Below are 17441 nucleotides of genomic sequence, written 5' to 3'. Positions count from 1 at the left end.
GCACCCTCATGGCCCGGACACGCCCTCCTCCTCATCACAGCTACTTAATGCATATTTACATATTACATATTTTCACAAGTGAGTAGTCAAGAGGTTGTCTGAGCAACTAGTTGACTAATTGGTCATAAAGGGATAGTTGACCCAAAAATAAAAATTCTCTCATCATTTACTCACCCTCATGGCATTCCATAAGATGTGACATTTGTTCTGCTGCTGAACACAAAGATTTTTTGAAGCATATCTCATCACTGTAGGTCCCTATAATGCAAGTGAATGGTGGCCAGAACTTTGAACCTTCAAAAATTACATCAAAGTAATCCTTAAGACTTCAGTGGTTAAATCCATGTCTTTAGAAGTGATATGATAGGTGTGGGAGAGAAACAGATCAATATTTAAGTCCTTTTTAACTATAAATTATCCTCCCTGCCCAATAAGGCATATGCATGAAGAATGCAAATTTCCAAAAGCAAAAGAAGAAAGTGAAAGTGGAGATTTATTGTAAAAAAAGGACTTAAATATTTATCTGTTTCTCACCCACACCATTATATCACTTCTGAAGACATGGATTAAACCACTGGAGTCGTTTGGTTTACTTTTATGCCTTTAAATTATATTTGAAGGCTCAAAGTTCTGGTCACCATTCACTTGCATTACAGACCTTCAGAGCTGAGATATTCTTCAAAAATCTTCAGCATGAGGGTGAGATAATACTGAGAGAATTTTTATTTTTGGGTGGACTATCCCTTTAAGGACATGCATTCATATAGGATGTGTTCTCATCTTCAAAACTGACTGAAATGCAAGAACATGCAGCCATTCATTATTTGACAAATATATAGGCTGAAAATCTACAGCCTGTCATAGATCACACATAAAAAAGAGACCTACAGATTATGCATGAAAACGTTAACATTGCTCACAGCAGGCAATTTGAAGTCTTGACAGTAATTGTCTCGAAATATTTGTTGAAGGCGGTTTGTTTCACAAACGTATCTTCGATTGCTGTAGCAGCAGTGCTTTAAATAGGATGAATTTAGAGACGCACTTCTCGAAGAGCATTTACAATGCCGACAGGCTGATAGCGAAAGCACAAACTGCTGTCAGCACACTAAAATCATCTTAGAGAAGTTGCGTCTCTAAACGTCTCAGCTTGACCCATCCCTTTCTGTATATTACCTATTTTTAAAAAATAAATGGTATGTGAATTTTTTTTTAATCTGCATTAAACAATGCTAAATGTATAAAGCTTTAGTACACCACATTGTTTTGACCAAAAAATGTAATTGTAATTTATACATTGTAGGAATTTATGACATTTAATTTACATGTGACAGTCTGCCCTGATAAAAACAAAAAACATAGCATGCCCCATCCTGACACTAAAACCATATTTAAAGGGTTAAATCCATGTTTTCAGAAGTGATATGATAAATGTGGTTAATTTATCACATTCCTCTTCTTTTTTTTGGCAATTTACATTCTTTGTGCAAATCACCACCTACTGGGCAGTGAGGACAATTTATTGTTAATGTATTTTATAATTTTTTCTAATTTAAGAGAGCTTTGAACTTGGTGTTTGAAAACTTCTAGAGATAACACATATGCTTTTGACTGCACATCTTACATTTACTTAGATATAGCCTGTGTGACAACTAGCTACAGTCTCCTCTATGCTATTCTGAACATAGCCTATTTTTCTTGCTTATTTTATCTGTTTTCTCTGAGCAGAAGTTGCGTCCACGGGGTCTGGAGCTGCAGCAAGGGGAGCTGGGAGATCTGGTGGAACAGGAGATGGCGGCCACATCAGCAGCTGTGGAGTCGGCTGCGGCCAGGATTGAGGTATTTGGATAGTTCTCTGCTATATCTGTGCCATACAAACAGATGCTTCATTAAGCATAAAGAACTCTGATCAACTCATGATGCTTAATCTCTTGTGTAAAATGTTCCCCTTTCACTCTCAACAGGAAATGCTCAATAAGTCCAGGGAGGTTGATACTGGAATCAAAATGGAAGTCAATGAAAGGTCAGTTGGTTTTGTGAATACAAAAAATGTTTTTACAATATGCAATTCCACACTATAACATACTTAATAGGTTGTCGTCAGTGGATTTGGGGACTCCCTGGTCAAATAAATACATGAGACCCAATATTTCTCTTTGACCCACCCCGATGCATATGAGACAGGCCTGAATGTGTTTAAGTGTTGCCCTCTGTCGCTCCCTGCAGGATCTTGGCGTCCTGCACAGATCTCATGCAGGCCATCAGAGTGCTGGTGCTGTCCTCCAAAGACCTGCAGAGGGATATAGTGGAGAGCGGCAGGGTGAGTGAACACTTTTAACAATTTAATGAAACCTCAGAAGAGGTAGCTGTGAGGACAAAGCAGCCTGTTAAGTGGACTAAACCATTGTCACAGTGATTACAAATCTACTGTGTTTACAGGGGGCAGCATCTATGAAAGAGTTCTATGCCAAGAACTCTCGATGGACCGAAGGTCTCATTTCTGCCTCCAAGGCTGTGGGCTGGGGTGCCACAATGTTGGTGTAAGTATTTCAGGCTGCTCTAAAATCCGATCGGATGCCAATCGATGGGAACCCGGGTATAAAGCTGTGAATGGCCCTTTGTAGAAGTGTTTGATGGTTGTATATTGGCTGTTTTTCTGCAGTGATGCAGCTGATCAGGTGGTGCAGGGCAAGGGCAAGTTCGAGGAGCTGATGGTTTGTTCGCATGAGATCGCCGCCAGCACAGCCCAGCTAGTAGCAGCATCTAAGGTGCACCATAAACAGATCACCAGCAACATTGACAACTAAATTAACCATGTTCATAAAGTGATACAATGGCACCATGTGGTTGCAAACATAACATTTTGTGCTTTTTATCATCAGGTGAAAGCAGACAAGGACAGTGCAAACCTTACCCGTCTGCGGCAGGCCTCCAAAGGGGTCACCCAGGCAACCGCAGGTGTCGTGGCATCAACCAAGTCCGGCAAGTCTCAGATTGAGGACACGGGTGAGTGGTTGTTAGTTATCTATAGCATATACTCCTGTCTTTAATGGTTCAAACCATGGCCTAGGGTTTAGTGCAGGTCTTTCGACACATTAAGTTCCTCTAAAGATGACCAAACGTGGTGTCCTCCAGAGATACAGACATGACCAAGCAGCACACATTCCTCTCTCTTTTTTGCTCAACGAAGGGAGCAATCGATTTCATGTGCGATTTATATACCTGTCCTCATCTGTCCTCATAGCTCAAGCTCCACTCTTCTCCATAATTGTAACCCCCAAAATTCCATTAGAATAGAAGCTCTTCTAAATATCATCATCATAATTATATATATTTATCTTGCACAAAAAAACATAAAATAATCTAGTTACATCAATGCTACATTAACACCACAAAAAATATGTAATCCCAACTAATTTTACAAATTTAAATGGATAGAATAAACAAAATCAAGTTGTGACAAAATGTTCTAGAATTGTGTTGCTTTTGTTCATTTTAATTAAGTAAATTGAACATGCAGCAAAATCATTTTTTGAGTGAGTCATTAGCCTAGTTTCCATCCACCTTTCGTGCTATTTTATTATGGTCAAAGTGAAATTTGCCACCTTTTGCCCGTTTCCATTCAAATGACCTTTGATCGATAAAAAGTGTGTGCGTGATGACGTCATGCCTAAAAAAAAGACGTTGTCGCATAAGTTTTGGTTTACCGCAAAATAAATCTGCCCTGAAGAAGTTTCCATTCTGAAATGTGTGTTTATCGCTAATTCGCCTCCCAGATGTCCCTAATTTTTTTTCCTCTGAAGTTTTGGTAAAATGGGGAGATTATTGAGACAATTCATTAAAATTAGCCAGTTTACTATCATTTTAATTTCACAAATAAAAGCAATCAAAAGGGAGCAGTTGTCCTTCTAATAGGACTGTAATATTGGTCCTGATGTTGCACCTATCGCAGGTTGGCACTGGTTCCAACCCGAAAGCATCTAATCAAAAGCATCGCCATCACAACTGCATTATGTCCCGCATATTTCTCCAACAACTTTTAACGACCAACTGAACTTGATTATCATCTAAAATTTATTATAGCTTCATAATGCAAATTTATATTTTCTTAAGAAGCAGTAAATGCGATCTTAGGTAAAGTGGGTTAGATTTAAAATATTTAAACATTTTAAAATGTTCAAAAGCTTGTTTTCTGAAATTGAACTCAGCATTGGACAAATTGTTCTGATAGTTTATAGTCTTGAAAAAAGTGCAGAACATTCTGAGAACGTCATTCATCCAACTTTATTCATCTACAGAACAGGGTAAAGCTAAAATAAAGTTTGAGAAAAGAAAAGGCATATATAGGTCCAAAAAATATTTTGGTAATTCCTTTTTTTCTTAATGCTTTTTTCGTTTGGGAATTTATTTAGTTTAATACAGGGAATTTTGACGGCATTTTTTCAAAAGTAAACTAAACAATTTAATAGAATTGGGCTGCAAGTGTTCCAAAATAAATAGTATTGTGTATTTATTTTTAATTTAAAACAACTTTATGCACAGAAATGATATGTTTTTTGTACTGTGGGCTAATTCCATGACTGACGTCTATTATTCTGAATGGTGTGGACAAGCAACTTTAATTAATAAATGGATGGATACTGCAATTTTAAATTAATAGCAAACAGTGGCCATTTATTTGTTCAACGTGCACAGGATATTTGTGTTGCACTCCTGGAAGTGTCACGTTTGCAGATCGGCTCTATATGCCGTAAAGATCAATCCATAATCATGTACAATAAATTGGCTTTCAATACTATTGTCATGATTAACACAGGTTAACTATTGGGGCAAACTCTGTCATGTGACACTACATATTTGCATAAATGGCAATTCCAAACTTTTTTTTCGCAACATTTGATGTATCAACTTGGATTATGTGCTTGATTTAACTGAAAAATATTATTTCGACATTTGTAACATTTTAGCGATAATGTGCATTTCCATCAGCTTTATTTTGATGTGCTAAAACTTTTTCCGCAATAAATCCTTGGATGAAAACATAGTTGATTTTTGTCACTTTTAGCCAAACAACAAAACCACTAATCGCGACCACGAGGAGGTTACCCCATGTGACTCTACCCTCCCTAGCAACCGGGACAATTCGGTTGCTTAGGAGACCTGGCTGGAGTCACACAGCACACACTGGATTCAAACTCGCGACTCCAGGGGTGGTAGTCAGCGTCAATACTCACTGAGATACCCAGGCCTCCTGAATTGCAATTTTGAATTACTGAAAACTGATATTAGCTATTTTATGATATCAAATACATATAGAATGGCATACATATACTCATGGTTCGGTTTTTATAGGGTTACAGTTTAAGGGTTACAGTTTCTGTACAAAACGTATTTGCTTTGTTAAAAAAAAAAAGATATTACTTCCAAATCCAAATACTAATCTATTTGGTAAACACTTGTACAGGTTTGCCCTTAAATACCAATCTATGGTTTACAACAGTAACCATAATTTAACCATGGAATTTGTAGTACAATAATAGTAACCACAATTTAATATGGTTTCTGTCATGGTTACAAATATATAGCTAAATCATGGTTACTATATGGAAATTACAGTATTACTGTTATAAAACCATGTTTAATTGTATCAAAACCATGATTTCTGCTCAGAAAACCATGGTGACTGCAGTCATGGTTACTACAATATTACTATAGTAAAACCATGGTTAATTTTTGTCAGGGTCCTTTACTAAAATAATAAACAAAATTATTTTCTCTAATTACTAAATCAACATTTTATCTTAATACCTGTACTACATGCATCAACATAAAGTGCACTTCATACTCATCTCAACATATTCAATAATCGAAAGCTGTACATCACTATAAAAGGAATAACCTTGCTGGGGAATGCCTAATTCCCACTATTTAGTAGGTCCTTGTGGTGGCGCGTTTACTCCCCTCAATCCGGGTGGTGGAGAATCAGTTGCCTCCATTTGCTATCAGAATGCATACGAGAAGGGATGTTGTGATAATGCTGCTTGAGTATTTTAATCATACATGGAAATCCCACATGAACACCCAAGCGCTTTAGTTATTGTTTCATGTCTGTCCGAATTAGCACTGAGTGCCTGTTTAAAAATGAAAGGGCGTATGTGCAGTTTCGGCTTACCTGTGGCTCTTTCCCTGGGTGATGTTGGCGTAAATGATTAATCATGTAACAATGTATTACTATAACGGCATCTTAATGCCATTAATCAAAGCGCATTATTGATGCTAGTGATAAATTACAGCCGCGTTAGGAAACAGGAAGAACTTGCGTGCACGTTTTAAATAAACATGCATTATTGACATATTACCAGTATACAGCACTCGTGTTGAGCAATGTCTGCAAACAGTGCCTGTTTTGTAAATATCTTTTGACCATCGCTGTTGTAATTGACTGCAAAAACAAAATGTTCCCAGAAAGGAGAAACGCAGGGGGCTTCTCTATCAGCGTTTTGTTTTCTCCACCTGCCATTTTCAACTACACACAAAGCTTGCAGAACAGTGATGTCATCAAGTTGACCCACATGAAACACAGGTGGAGCGTATCCGTATACAGATCCATTCAGGTGCATTAGCGGAGGGTGTAACTGTGCCTGTCTGTTTGATGCTTCGTTTTCCTGACCAAAACTTGTGCTCCAAATGTGTCATTAAACGTGATGTGAACCGACCACGGTGCCAGTGCTTCCCTAACCGTGGGTGGCGAACCGTAGTGTTAGTTTTTTTACAGAGAACCGTTACACCCCTACTCTACTCAAAAATGGTATTTGTGCATCTGTAGTGAAAACCTTAGCGTCTGGGTCTACTTGCTCAAAGCCCATAGTACACATGAACTGCAAGTGACAAGCATTGCAACCACATTCAGTTTGTGACTAGATTTGCAACCCTTTTGTTCAATTTGTACTACAGTGAATGGACTGATGCGGAATTCTCTTGTTTCAGATACTATGGACTTTTCTGCTACAACACTCACTAAGATTAAGAGACAAGAGATGGATGCACAGGTGAGTGTGTCTTAACCTGTCTCTTAAGCTATTATCTCTGTGTAAGCATGAACAAATCTGACCCTTTAATGTCTCTCTCAGGTTCTGGTCTTGGAGCTGGAGACCCGGCTGCAGAAAGAGAGGGAGCGACTTGGTGAATTGAGGAAGAAGCATTATGAGCTTGCTGGTGTGGCAGAGGGCTGGGGAGGAGAAGAGGAATGTAAGATCACCAACTACACCCAACCCTGAATAACAGTCTGTTAACAGAACCATCAGTTTATTTAGAAGAAAACCTACGCACTCAACTGTATTTACATACGCATACTAATTAACCTCTTCAACTCTGGGGCATTTTTGGGCTACTGCCTGCTATTTTTTTTTGACACTCAAATTTAAAAGCTCGCCATTTTGACATGCTGTGAAATAATTGCCAAAAAAATTACATTTAATTACAAATTTAAAGAATAAAAAACTTTTTTAAAGAATTAAAAAAATATGTAATTCTGGTCTGTTCACTGCATCTCCCTCCAAAATATATATATATTTTTTCCTCTATCACGTTCCATCAAAAAAATACCGATCTTAAATGTAGGTGATGCTCTAATGCATTTTAGCCCTCACAGATGTGCTTGTCCATAGACATTCAGGCTAATTTTCAGTTCATGCATCACCCTCATTGTTTCATAAAATATCTCAACCTCTGAGTGGACTAGAAGCTCAATCTAAGTGTCATTAGAAAGCTGATCCTCCCCATTGCGATGATTTATAACATTTGATCATCAATAATCAATGATGATTTGTTTAGCATGCTTAGCATATAAAAATATAACAATTTAATTAGGTTGCATGTTCCCTATTTGAAATGTTGCATCTTTAAATGTATCCTCTTTAAAGCATGCAGTGCAACTACAACTATTAACATCCAGACAGACATCGCATCTCATGCAATTTTTGAAGTGTCCCATCACGAGCATTGCTTTTTTTTTTAGATTTAAGGAATTAATTCACTAAATAATTGCGGCAATTGCGTGTGATGTTTCAGCACAAAAACCTGCATCTTATTCACTAACTACCTGCAGTCTAGTTTAAGCAGGTGCAGTCAGTGCTGAAATAGGATTGCGTCCAGGGCCGTATTAACACACGGAGGGTGACAGTTGTGGCATCCTCCACCGTTTTCTCCCCTGTCGATGCTCTCGAAAACACATTCAGCGAGAGATGCAGATGTATAGGCAGTGTTTTGAAAGTTTGGAATTTTGAAAATCCCTAGTCCCAAGTGAGCAGGGTTGAAGGACATTTTTAGGATCTAACTAATTAGTGGTGCAAAGGGTGTGGCGTGTATGCTCGGATGGAGCTAATTCTCACTTTTCTTTTTTCCACAGGAACGGGTTGAGACTTGTTCTCTCTGTGCATCAGACTTACAGACAGGGCTCTTAACATCTTTATATACACTCAATATCTTTCCACTCTCCCTTTTTATTGGACTTTTAACTCTCTTTTTTTCTTGTATTATACATTAAAGCCAAATAAAAGGTGCTTTTTTTCTAACCTGCTCCCTCCTTTGCCGTGTAATGAGGAGATAAAGAGTGTGATGACATTGTGTGATGAAGGGAGAGGAAGGAGATGGAATGTGGAATGTGTGGCACGCCACCTTGTGGACAGAGAGGAAGTCTTTCTGTACTTGCTGAACTGTCTTGTGTATTTTATTTCCTCTTCTTCCTTATACGGAACAGCTGTGTGTAGAGAATCTACCCCTCCTTCCCCCCTTCAACCATTTAGAACAATCCCGTCGCCGCCTAAGACCACACATCCCATAATTAATTGCACAGGGGTGAGTCACCCCATTTGCAGGAGATGTTGACACTATGCTGTGACCCTTCCGGAATCAACTTTACAAACAGCAGCAATGTGTGACTTCCACCTCTCGAATCCATACCTTTGCATTAGTCCGACCTCCAGTGAGAGGGGGGCTGCCGTCACATAGACAAACCCTAACCAGAGCCCTCTCGCCGGGGCAAAGCCTTCCCTAGTCTCCCCTAGAAGAGGGTCTTTGGACTATGGACTAAAAGGGACAGTGTTGGACATTATAGATGATGACCCACTGTGGAAAACACTAGCAAACCTTTGAGAGCTCAACAGAACTCTGTATGACTCACTTTGTCCGTATGTATTTGTATTTTTGATGTATTTGTATATTTTCAGTTTTCCTTGGATTATGTTCCCGAAGCATTAATAAGGAAACCCTAGTAGATCTAATCCACAGGCTTTTTACTGTTCGAACATGTTCATTTGGGGGAAAGACATGAGTCAAACTCCTCAATATATTGTTTTATGTATAATCTTTAGGTTAAATTGTATCCTGATGCATTTCACCAACTTCAAGTCCATGACTGAAAATGATCTGACTGTTTTGTGACGTCACGTCCGCCTAGAGATCGTTGTTTTTTCAATAGCTCTCTGTTTAGGTCATAGTTTCTTCAGCACATTTAGATAAGGCACCACATTGAAAATGTATCAGTATGACTGTCTTTGGTAGTCCAGAAAAGCAATATTTGGTTTTCCAGGAGCAGTTTCCTGGTCCTACATGGTTTACACTAGAGAAAAGGCAATTTAAGGGGTAGTTCAGGCAAAAATGACAATTCTGTCTTTATTTACTCACCCTCATATTGTTCCAAATCTGTGACTTGTTTTTTTTCCATCAATAACAAAAGGAGCTGCTAGGTAGAATATTAGGGACTTACAGACTCAGTCACCAAAAAACATGTCAATATTCTTCTAAATTTCTCATGTTCAATGAAGAAAGTTTTACAGGTTTGGAACAACATGAGGGTGAGTAAATAATCTCACAATTAAAATTTTAGGGTTAATTAACCATTTAATAACTACCAGTCTCTGTTCATTCCTGTCGTCTTCTTCCGGCTCCACATACACACACCACGAGGCTAGGAAAGACGTCTGTGCCTTCCAAAGGGAAAAAGGGTCAAGGATCACATTCCCTCAAAAGACCTTTTAAGTCTTGATCTTTGAGTAGCATTAGTTACAATGATTTTTTAAGTTGTAGTTTGGTATTGCATATTGATACTGAGATCATAATGAATTCACTAGAGAACTGTGTGGTGTGTGAACAGAGGAAGCCATCCCTGTGCCAGCTTCTTTTGTCAGCTCTGGTGGTTTGTTTGTTTTTGTGAGCTTCCAGCACGCTATTTTCCAACTTTGTGGATCCTTGAAAGAGTGAGTCTTTCAAAGAAATGTCTGGGACATGATTTACTCTAAAAATGTCTTGCTTAAAGAACAAAGACTATTTTTAGGACCATTATGATTTGTTATGTGCCATTATTTTCCTTATATTTTCCCCTCAAATTCTCATTACTATAATGCAAACCAAAATCTCACACCTTAATTAAATAAAAATGTCATGAAAATCATCCTGTTTGAACAAAATGTTTTTATTATTTTTATTATTATTTGTTGTTGCTGGTTTTTGGTTTATTTGTTTTTGTTTAAATAATATTTTTTACACATTACAGTAGAATCCAACAGTTGAGGATAAGGGAATGCTCATGACAATAATGTCACAATAAGTAAATCTTTATGGTTCCAAAATAGGCTTCATTTTCATCAATCAATGTAGTTTTTTTTTACTATTTTTATTTTTAGGGTTAAATGTAACCATAACATTTCTTGACTGTTTTTGTGGGATTCATTATGTGTGAACAGTTCAAGAGAGGTCTGACCAGAGTTTGAGCCTCTGTTATAGCAATGTAGACCACATAGCCTTGTAGACCACAACTGTCTGCCAACAGCACAGCTCTCCCCAGGGCTCGTCTAAACCTGAGCTCAGGCACAGGGACTTACAGTCTTGTAGTCATCTACAAACAATGATAACCTCAACTTCTCCATAAATCAGAACTTACCAGTCAGTACTTAGACCATTTTTAGAGGTTTTTAATAGGACCATTTTTTTTAAGGTTTGTTTATGGTCCTATTAAATCAATATCAACATGAGTTGGGTAAACCGTGAGAGTGTGTGTATTTTAATACTAATATAATGTCTGTATTTGCAGTTATCTGTGTGTATTTGTGTTTCTGAGTGGATGCTGTGTGACTGAGATATGATATATACTGTAAAGTCTCTATGTTGTTGTCTTAATACCCTCATATTGTTTCACTTGTTGCACTGCTTTGGCCGTTATGTTAAAGGGATAGTTCACCTAAACATGAAAATTCTCATGTTGTTACAAACCCATATACTTTCTTTGCTCTGTAGAACACAAAAGGGAAATCTTAGTGAGAATGTTTAATGTCAGTCAACAATCACTTTCATTGCATTGTTTTCATACAATGAAAGTGAATGGTCACTGATGCTTTGGAACAACGTGAGTGTGAGTAAATGATGACAGAATTACAATTTTGGGTGAACTGTCTCTAAGTTCCGACACTGGGTATTTAATTTCCGTTTGTTTGGAGTGTCATCACATCTGGTTTTGATTGTTTTACTGGTTAGATTTGGTTGTCTATTCTTAACAGCTCAGAACTGCCTCTCACTTTTGCTCAGTAACATTTTGGAAGATAACTTTATATGATGTATACTTAAACTATGTGTGAAAAATGTTTTCTTTCTTTTTTTTTTCTTCAGTTTTTAAATAAATATTTCACTCATTGATCAAATTGGTAGTGGTTTTGTCTTTTCACATTAACCTTGAGCCAGCCTAATATGGTTTGCTGGTCTTCAATGATTTAAGATGGTCCAGCTGGTTTCCCAGCCTGGCAAAGCTTTTTTTTTTTTTTTTTGGTCTGGTCTGCTGTTTTTTTCCCCCCAGCCTAGTATGCTTTACCTGTTTGTTTGGATGTATATACTGTGACCCAAATGGGGACAAGAGCAGTCTGCCATGCTGTGGTTTTCGGAGGCCAGAGGGGGAAATATTTCAATGCAATGTATAATTATTCATATTAAGCATGTGGTGAGTTATTCTGTTATGTAAGAATGCTTTGTTCAACACTAAAGTAGACTGAACCACACTAAATCCAGTGTTGACGTTGAAGATTATCCCACTAGAGTTAACTTGTCCATATGGTCAGGGAAGCTCCCATTTTACATTGTCTAGTCTGACACTACATAATACTTTGATGTAACATTTACTAATTTTGAGGCCAATTGACTAGAGATGTTTTTGTGGTTTGAGAATGTTAATATGGAGAGAATATGATTATTAGTCAGTAAATGTAGGCATATATTGCCATTTGGACATTAAATAGTTATATGAATATCACCATTTTTATTTGTATTGTTTTGTGAATATCACCATTCACTTTTGATGAGAGAGAGTTTTAATTTTGGGGTTTTCATTCAAGTAATCAATAAGACTCCAGTGGTTTAATCCATGTCATCTGAAGTGATCCAAACAGTTTTGGGTGAGAACAGACCGCTATAAATATTCACAATAAATCTTGACATCAGCGGTCTCCTTGGTGATCATAATTACAAGTTTGATTACACCTCCTATAGCGCCATCTAGCGCTCTGTCAATGTGAAGTGCTTGGAAGTGTAATCAAGCTGGAAAACTAGAGACTGCTGTTGTCAAGATTTATAGTGAAAATGTAGTTACTGTGTCTGTTAGTAACTGTGTCTGTTAGAACAGAAATGTCTGTTCTCATGCAAAATTGATTGGATCTCTTCAGAAGACATGGATTAAACCACTGGAATTTTATTACTTTGATTACTTTTATGCTGCCTTTTTGGAGCTTCCCCATTCACTTGCATTGTGTGGACCTGCATACCTGAAATATTCTTAAAAAAATAAAATAAATAATAATACAAAAAAATCATTATGTGTGTTATGTAGAAAAAAGAAAGTCGTACACATCTGGGATGTCATAAAGGTGAGCAAATAATACATTTAATATTTGGGTGAACTATCCCTTTAACGCTTGATGCCTTTTGTCACGTCCTCCACAAATGCATGATTTGTTAATTTTATGAGACGATGAAACTTCTTTATAAAACTTGTAAAGAGAGATGTTTTAATATATATTTTTATTATTTATTTATTTATTTTGTATCTTTTATATCTTTAAATCTATAACTAACACCTCATTGTAATTTACCGTAAATGAATGATAATAATCCAGATGGGCTACGGAACACAAAATGATGGCCACCGTATCTAATGATGAGAGAAATTAATTGTGAGATGTTTTTAATGTATGAACTGTGATTAGTCAGAACTCTTTAGAAGATTATAAACATCCTGGAGGTAAATGTTTGCTATGAGGTGTTATCCAGCTAGCTCAAGTGTACGAAATGAGGCGTCTGAGCAATGCTAAAGTTCAGATTTAATGTCATTTAAATTCATCAATGTTAATTTTATTGTTATGAGAACATTATTGCTGTTAATATGGTAAACTGCTGATGCAGTAAGTTGAAGCTTGTAATATAGAGAACAGCAGTTTCCTGCCACGAAAACGTTATTATTACTCCAACGTATAAATAATGCCATCTAGTGGACAGAATTGGGTAATTAATAAATGGCATGTTAATCATTTATAAGTTTGTAACAGTAATATCTCTTAATTGGGAAGTGCTTAATTTTCGGCTTTCTTCTCCAAAAGACAATGCCATATAAATTAATCATAAATTGACTATTTCTATTTCAATTAACAGCTGTATTCTTCCCATTTAAGTTCTGTTTATTGTAGAACTTCAGCAGAAGTTTCATCCCCTGCATACTGCAGCACTCCCCACAGATGTCCATGAACACTTCTCATGGATTTTCCAACCAAGCTTTTCTAACAACAGCTCAATGCCACAAACTTTGATCACTTCATCCATAATACTCATTTCTTATCATTTACCTCTCAATCTTTTTCAATTCTTTTGCACAATATAATTTTTTTTTTAGTATTATTATTACTTCCCAGTTTCAGATGGTGTTTTCTTTGAAAGTCTGCCTAAAATGTCAATTTTCTCTTTGTCCAGTTTGAGTTCTTCTTTTAAGACAGTAGTGCATGAAATACACTGTAAAAAAAAATCATATTTTATGGGGTAAAAGACTAAAAATGCTACAGTAAAAAAAACATTAATTGGTTAACAGGTAGTTACCTTAAAATATACAGTTTTATTATATTTGAAAGACAATACATGTAAAAAAAAAAACGAAATAATTAAATGTTAAAAGTATGATTTTCTGTATAATTAACCGTAAAAATTTATATTATGTTTAACAAGATGACAACATGTACTTTTTAGGGTATATTAGTGAACCTCGGACTGTTCATAGACCAATTATGCTGATAATCTAAAATCTGGACTACTGAGATTCCAGGGTTACAAAAACAGGATCTTGCAGCGCTCATACAAGTTTGTCTGTCTGTCATTCTGCCTTATCTATCTGTCTGTCTGTCTGTCTACTGTATGTGTCTGTCTATCTATATATCTATGTGTCTTTCTGTCTACTGTATCTGTCTGTCTAACTGTATCGCTCTATCTGTTTGTCTGTCTGTCTGTCTATCTATATATCTATGTGTCTTTCTGTCTACTGTATCACTCTGTCTCTCCATCCATCCTTCCATCCGTCCATCCATCCATGTATCTATCTATCTATCTATCTATCTATCTATCTATCTATCTATCTATCTATCTATCTATCTATCTATCTATCTATCTATCTATCTATCTATCTATCTATCTATCGTCCGTCCGTCCGTCCGTCCATCCGTCCGTCTACTGTATCTGTCTGTCCGTCTGTCTGTATCTCTATCTGTCTGTCTGTCTTTCTTTCATTCTGTCTACTGTATCTGTCTGTCTGTCTAACTGTATTGCTCTATCTGTTTGTCTTTTTGTCATTATGTCTACTGTATATGTCTGTCTTTGTGTCTGTCTGTCTATCTATATATCTATGTGTCTTTCTGTCTACTGTATCACCCTGTCTGTCCATCCATCCTTCCATTCATCCATCTATCGCCTGTCTGTCTGTCTGTATCTGTCTGTCTTTTTGTCATTATGTCTACTGAATATGTCTGTCTGTCTATCTATCTATGTGTCTTTCTGTCTACTGTATATGTCTGTCTGTCCACCCATCCACCCATCCATGTGTCTGTCTGTCTACTGTATCTGTCTGTCTGTCTTTCTGTCTGTCTGTATTGCTCTGTCTGTCTGTCCAGTAAAAAGTGTATTACTCTGTAATGAGTGCTCAAGTGTACTGCTAATGTGACCTTCAGATGAATGTGTACTTTATTTGTTAAATTATAGGTCTATTACTTCATATTTCTTACAATATAGAAATGATGTCATTTTATATATTATATATACTGTGATACAGACAAATCTTATAGTGTTTAATATGCACATACATTATTAATGTGACATGCCTCCATAATATCACAAGAGTACTCCACATACACACCCTACAGTCTGGGCCAGAATATATGTAGACCACAGGAATAAATCAGTCTGTATAATCTTAAGCAAATGCAGCGATTACCACAATCCCTAATCCAAAAGGGAAAATATAGTTCAGATCTGTTAAAGGCTAAGCCTCCCAGTGGGCTTGTTTACCACAGATATTCTAAAATATATGCTGTAGTGAAATGTAAATGGTATTGAAATTAAGCATCATAACTTAAGCACAGTTTTGTGTTTCTCAATAACAAGCCAAAATTATCCAGACTCCACAATCAGATCATTGGACTTTGACATTTCACTGCAATATTCCACATGCTCTTCTCATGTCAGTATTTGTATATTGTGCATTCTCGGTTTATTGTGTCTCTGCGTCAGTCTCTACTGCAGAGTTTTGACTCACTAACAGATATGCTATTTTTAGCCTCTGCAGCTAACACTCCATCAGGTTACAGAGCAGTGCCTGCTCTCTTCACCACAAGGGCTGAACACCAAGTCAAGAATAAAGGATTGGTTATGGAAAGATGCTCTTGAACGTCATCATGATGAAAGAGGAAGGGTGGGGATGGACGGTCACTTTGAAATAGGGAACCTACCATTGAGGTCTCACAAACTGTGCCTTAAAGGGATAGTTTACCAAAAATGACAATTTAGTCACCATTTACTCACCCTTATGCCATTCCAAATCTGTATGACTTTATTTTCTGGAACACAAATGCAGATGTTCTGAAGAATGTTCACGCTGCTCCACTACAGTGAAGTTGATGTAAAAAAAAACAGACAAAACGAGGCATAAAAGCATCATAAAAAGTCTTCTGAAGCCAGATGAGGGCTTTGTTACAAGAACAAACCAAATTTGAAGCAATATTAGCTGGAAATATTCCCCAGTGCCAAAGCTTTCAATTCTAATTTGTGCTTGTATTCAATTCACAAGCTCAAACGTTTCATCATAGGTTAAAAGATGTGAATGTGACAGGACGGAGGGTGGGGCCGGGTCGTGATTTTACACACCCAGTCCCTTATCAGACTAATTAAGCCTCCAAGAGGGATAAAGGAGGAGGCGAGAGCCGGCTTGACAATATAAATATTAGTTTAATGAAGAAATAAACCAAAAGACACAAACACACAAATAGGACGGACAGCTGCCCGTAAACATTCTCTCTCGTACCACCGTCCGCAGTCTGCCTTTATCCCTCTCGGAGGCTTGATTAGCCTGATAAGGGACTGGGTGTGTAAAATCACAACCCGGCCCCGCCCTCCGCCCTGTCACAGTGATGTTGGATATCATCATTGAAATTACATTAAAGTTGTTATTCAATGAAAATCTTGCCAGACAGGTTTAGTCACCATTCACATTTACTGGATGGAAAACATTTTGCTATGAATAACTCCTTTTGTGTTCCACTGAGGATGAGCAAATGATGAGAGAATTTTGAATTTTGGATGAATTATCCATTTAAGGGTTTCCTTTAACCCAATGTCTCTCTGTCCAGGATAAGCATTACATAAAAGCCCGGCTGCTGGATGAGAAGGCAGATGCAGATGTGAGGTCATTGGCCAAAAAAGACAGTTCTCCCTGAGGACTGCACTTTCACAAGCCAATAAACAGAACCCGAACCATTTGGAGCACCTTCATTCCTTGCTGCAGCTTGGTGTTTCAAGAACATGAGTGCACTCAATGTTCTTTGTTTTTCCATTTTCTGCTGACTCATTACCTCCCCAGACACTTACATCCTACGGATGGGTTTTTGCATGCTGCTCACAAAATCAATTTTCATGCATATTCCTGCAGGTATATGTTCACGCCAAAATGAAAATTCTATGATTTACTCACACGTATAGGTTTCTTGCTTCTGTGTAACATAAAAGGAGATGTTTTGCAGAATGTCCTTGCTGCTCTTTTCATACAATGAAAGTGAATGGAAACTGGGTCTGTCTAGCTCTAAAAATTAAACAGAAGTACCATTGCAAAGCTACTGTATATAGTATGGATTCAGAAGACTTGGAATATAGCACAC

General features: G+C 37.2%; 1 protein-coding gene across 2 annotated transcripts in view; it reads left to right on the top strand.

Moving 5' to 3' along the window:
• The window catches only part of LOC127629551 (huntingtin-interacting protein 1-like), a 69575-nt gene extending 57891 nt beyond the window's left edge, over nucleotides 1–11684 (top strand). For both annotated transcript variants that reach the window (XM_052106641.1, XM_052106642.1), the window contains exons 23-31: nucleotides 1729–1839; nucleotides 1965–2023; nucleotides 2227–2320; nucleotides 2440–2540; nucleotides 2663–2768; nucleotides 2883–3006; nucleotides 6988–7049; nucleotides 7131–7248; nucleotides 8408–11684. In XM_052106641.1, coding sequence (XP_051962601.1) covers nucleotides 1729–1839; nucleotides 1965–2023; nucleotides 2227–2320; nucleotides 2440–2540; nucleotides 2663–2768; nucleotides 2883–3006; nucleotides 6988–7049; nucleotides 7131–7248; nucleotides 8408–8409 — 777 coding nt within the window. In that variant the 3' untranslated portion in view covers nucleotides 8410–11684. The remainder of the gene's footprint in view (nucleotides 1–1728; nucleotides 1840–1964; nucleotides 2024–2226; nucleotides 2321–2439; nucleotides 2541–2662; nucleotides 2769–2882; nucleotides 3007–6987; nucleotides 7050–7130; nucleotides 7249–8407) is intronic.
• The last annotated feature ends 5757 nt before the right edge of the window (nucleotides 11685–17441 follow it).

Source organism: Xyrauchen texanus, chromosome 36 (assembly GCF_025860055.1).
Source record: "Xyrauchen texanus isolate HMW12.3.18 chromosome 36, RBS_HiC_50CHRs, whole genome shotgun sequence".
NCBI lineage: Eukaryota > Metazoa > Chordata > Actinopteri > Cypriniformes > Catostomidae > Xyrauchen > Xyrauchen texanus.
This window is presented reverse-complemented; position numbering and strand designations above follow the sequence as displayed.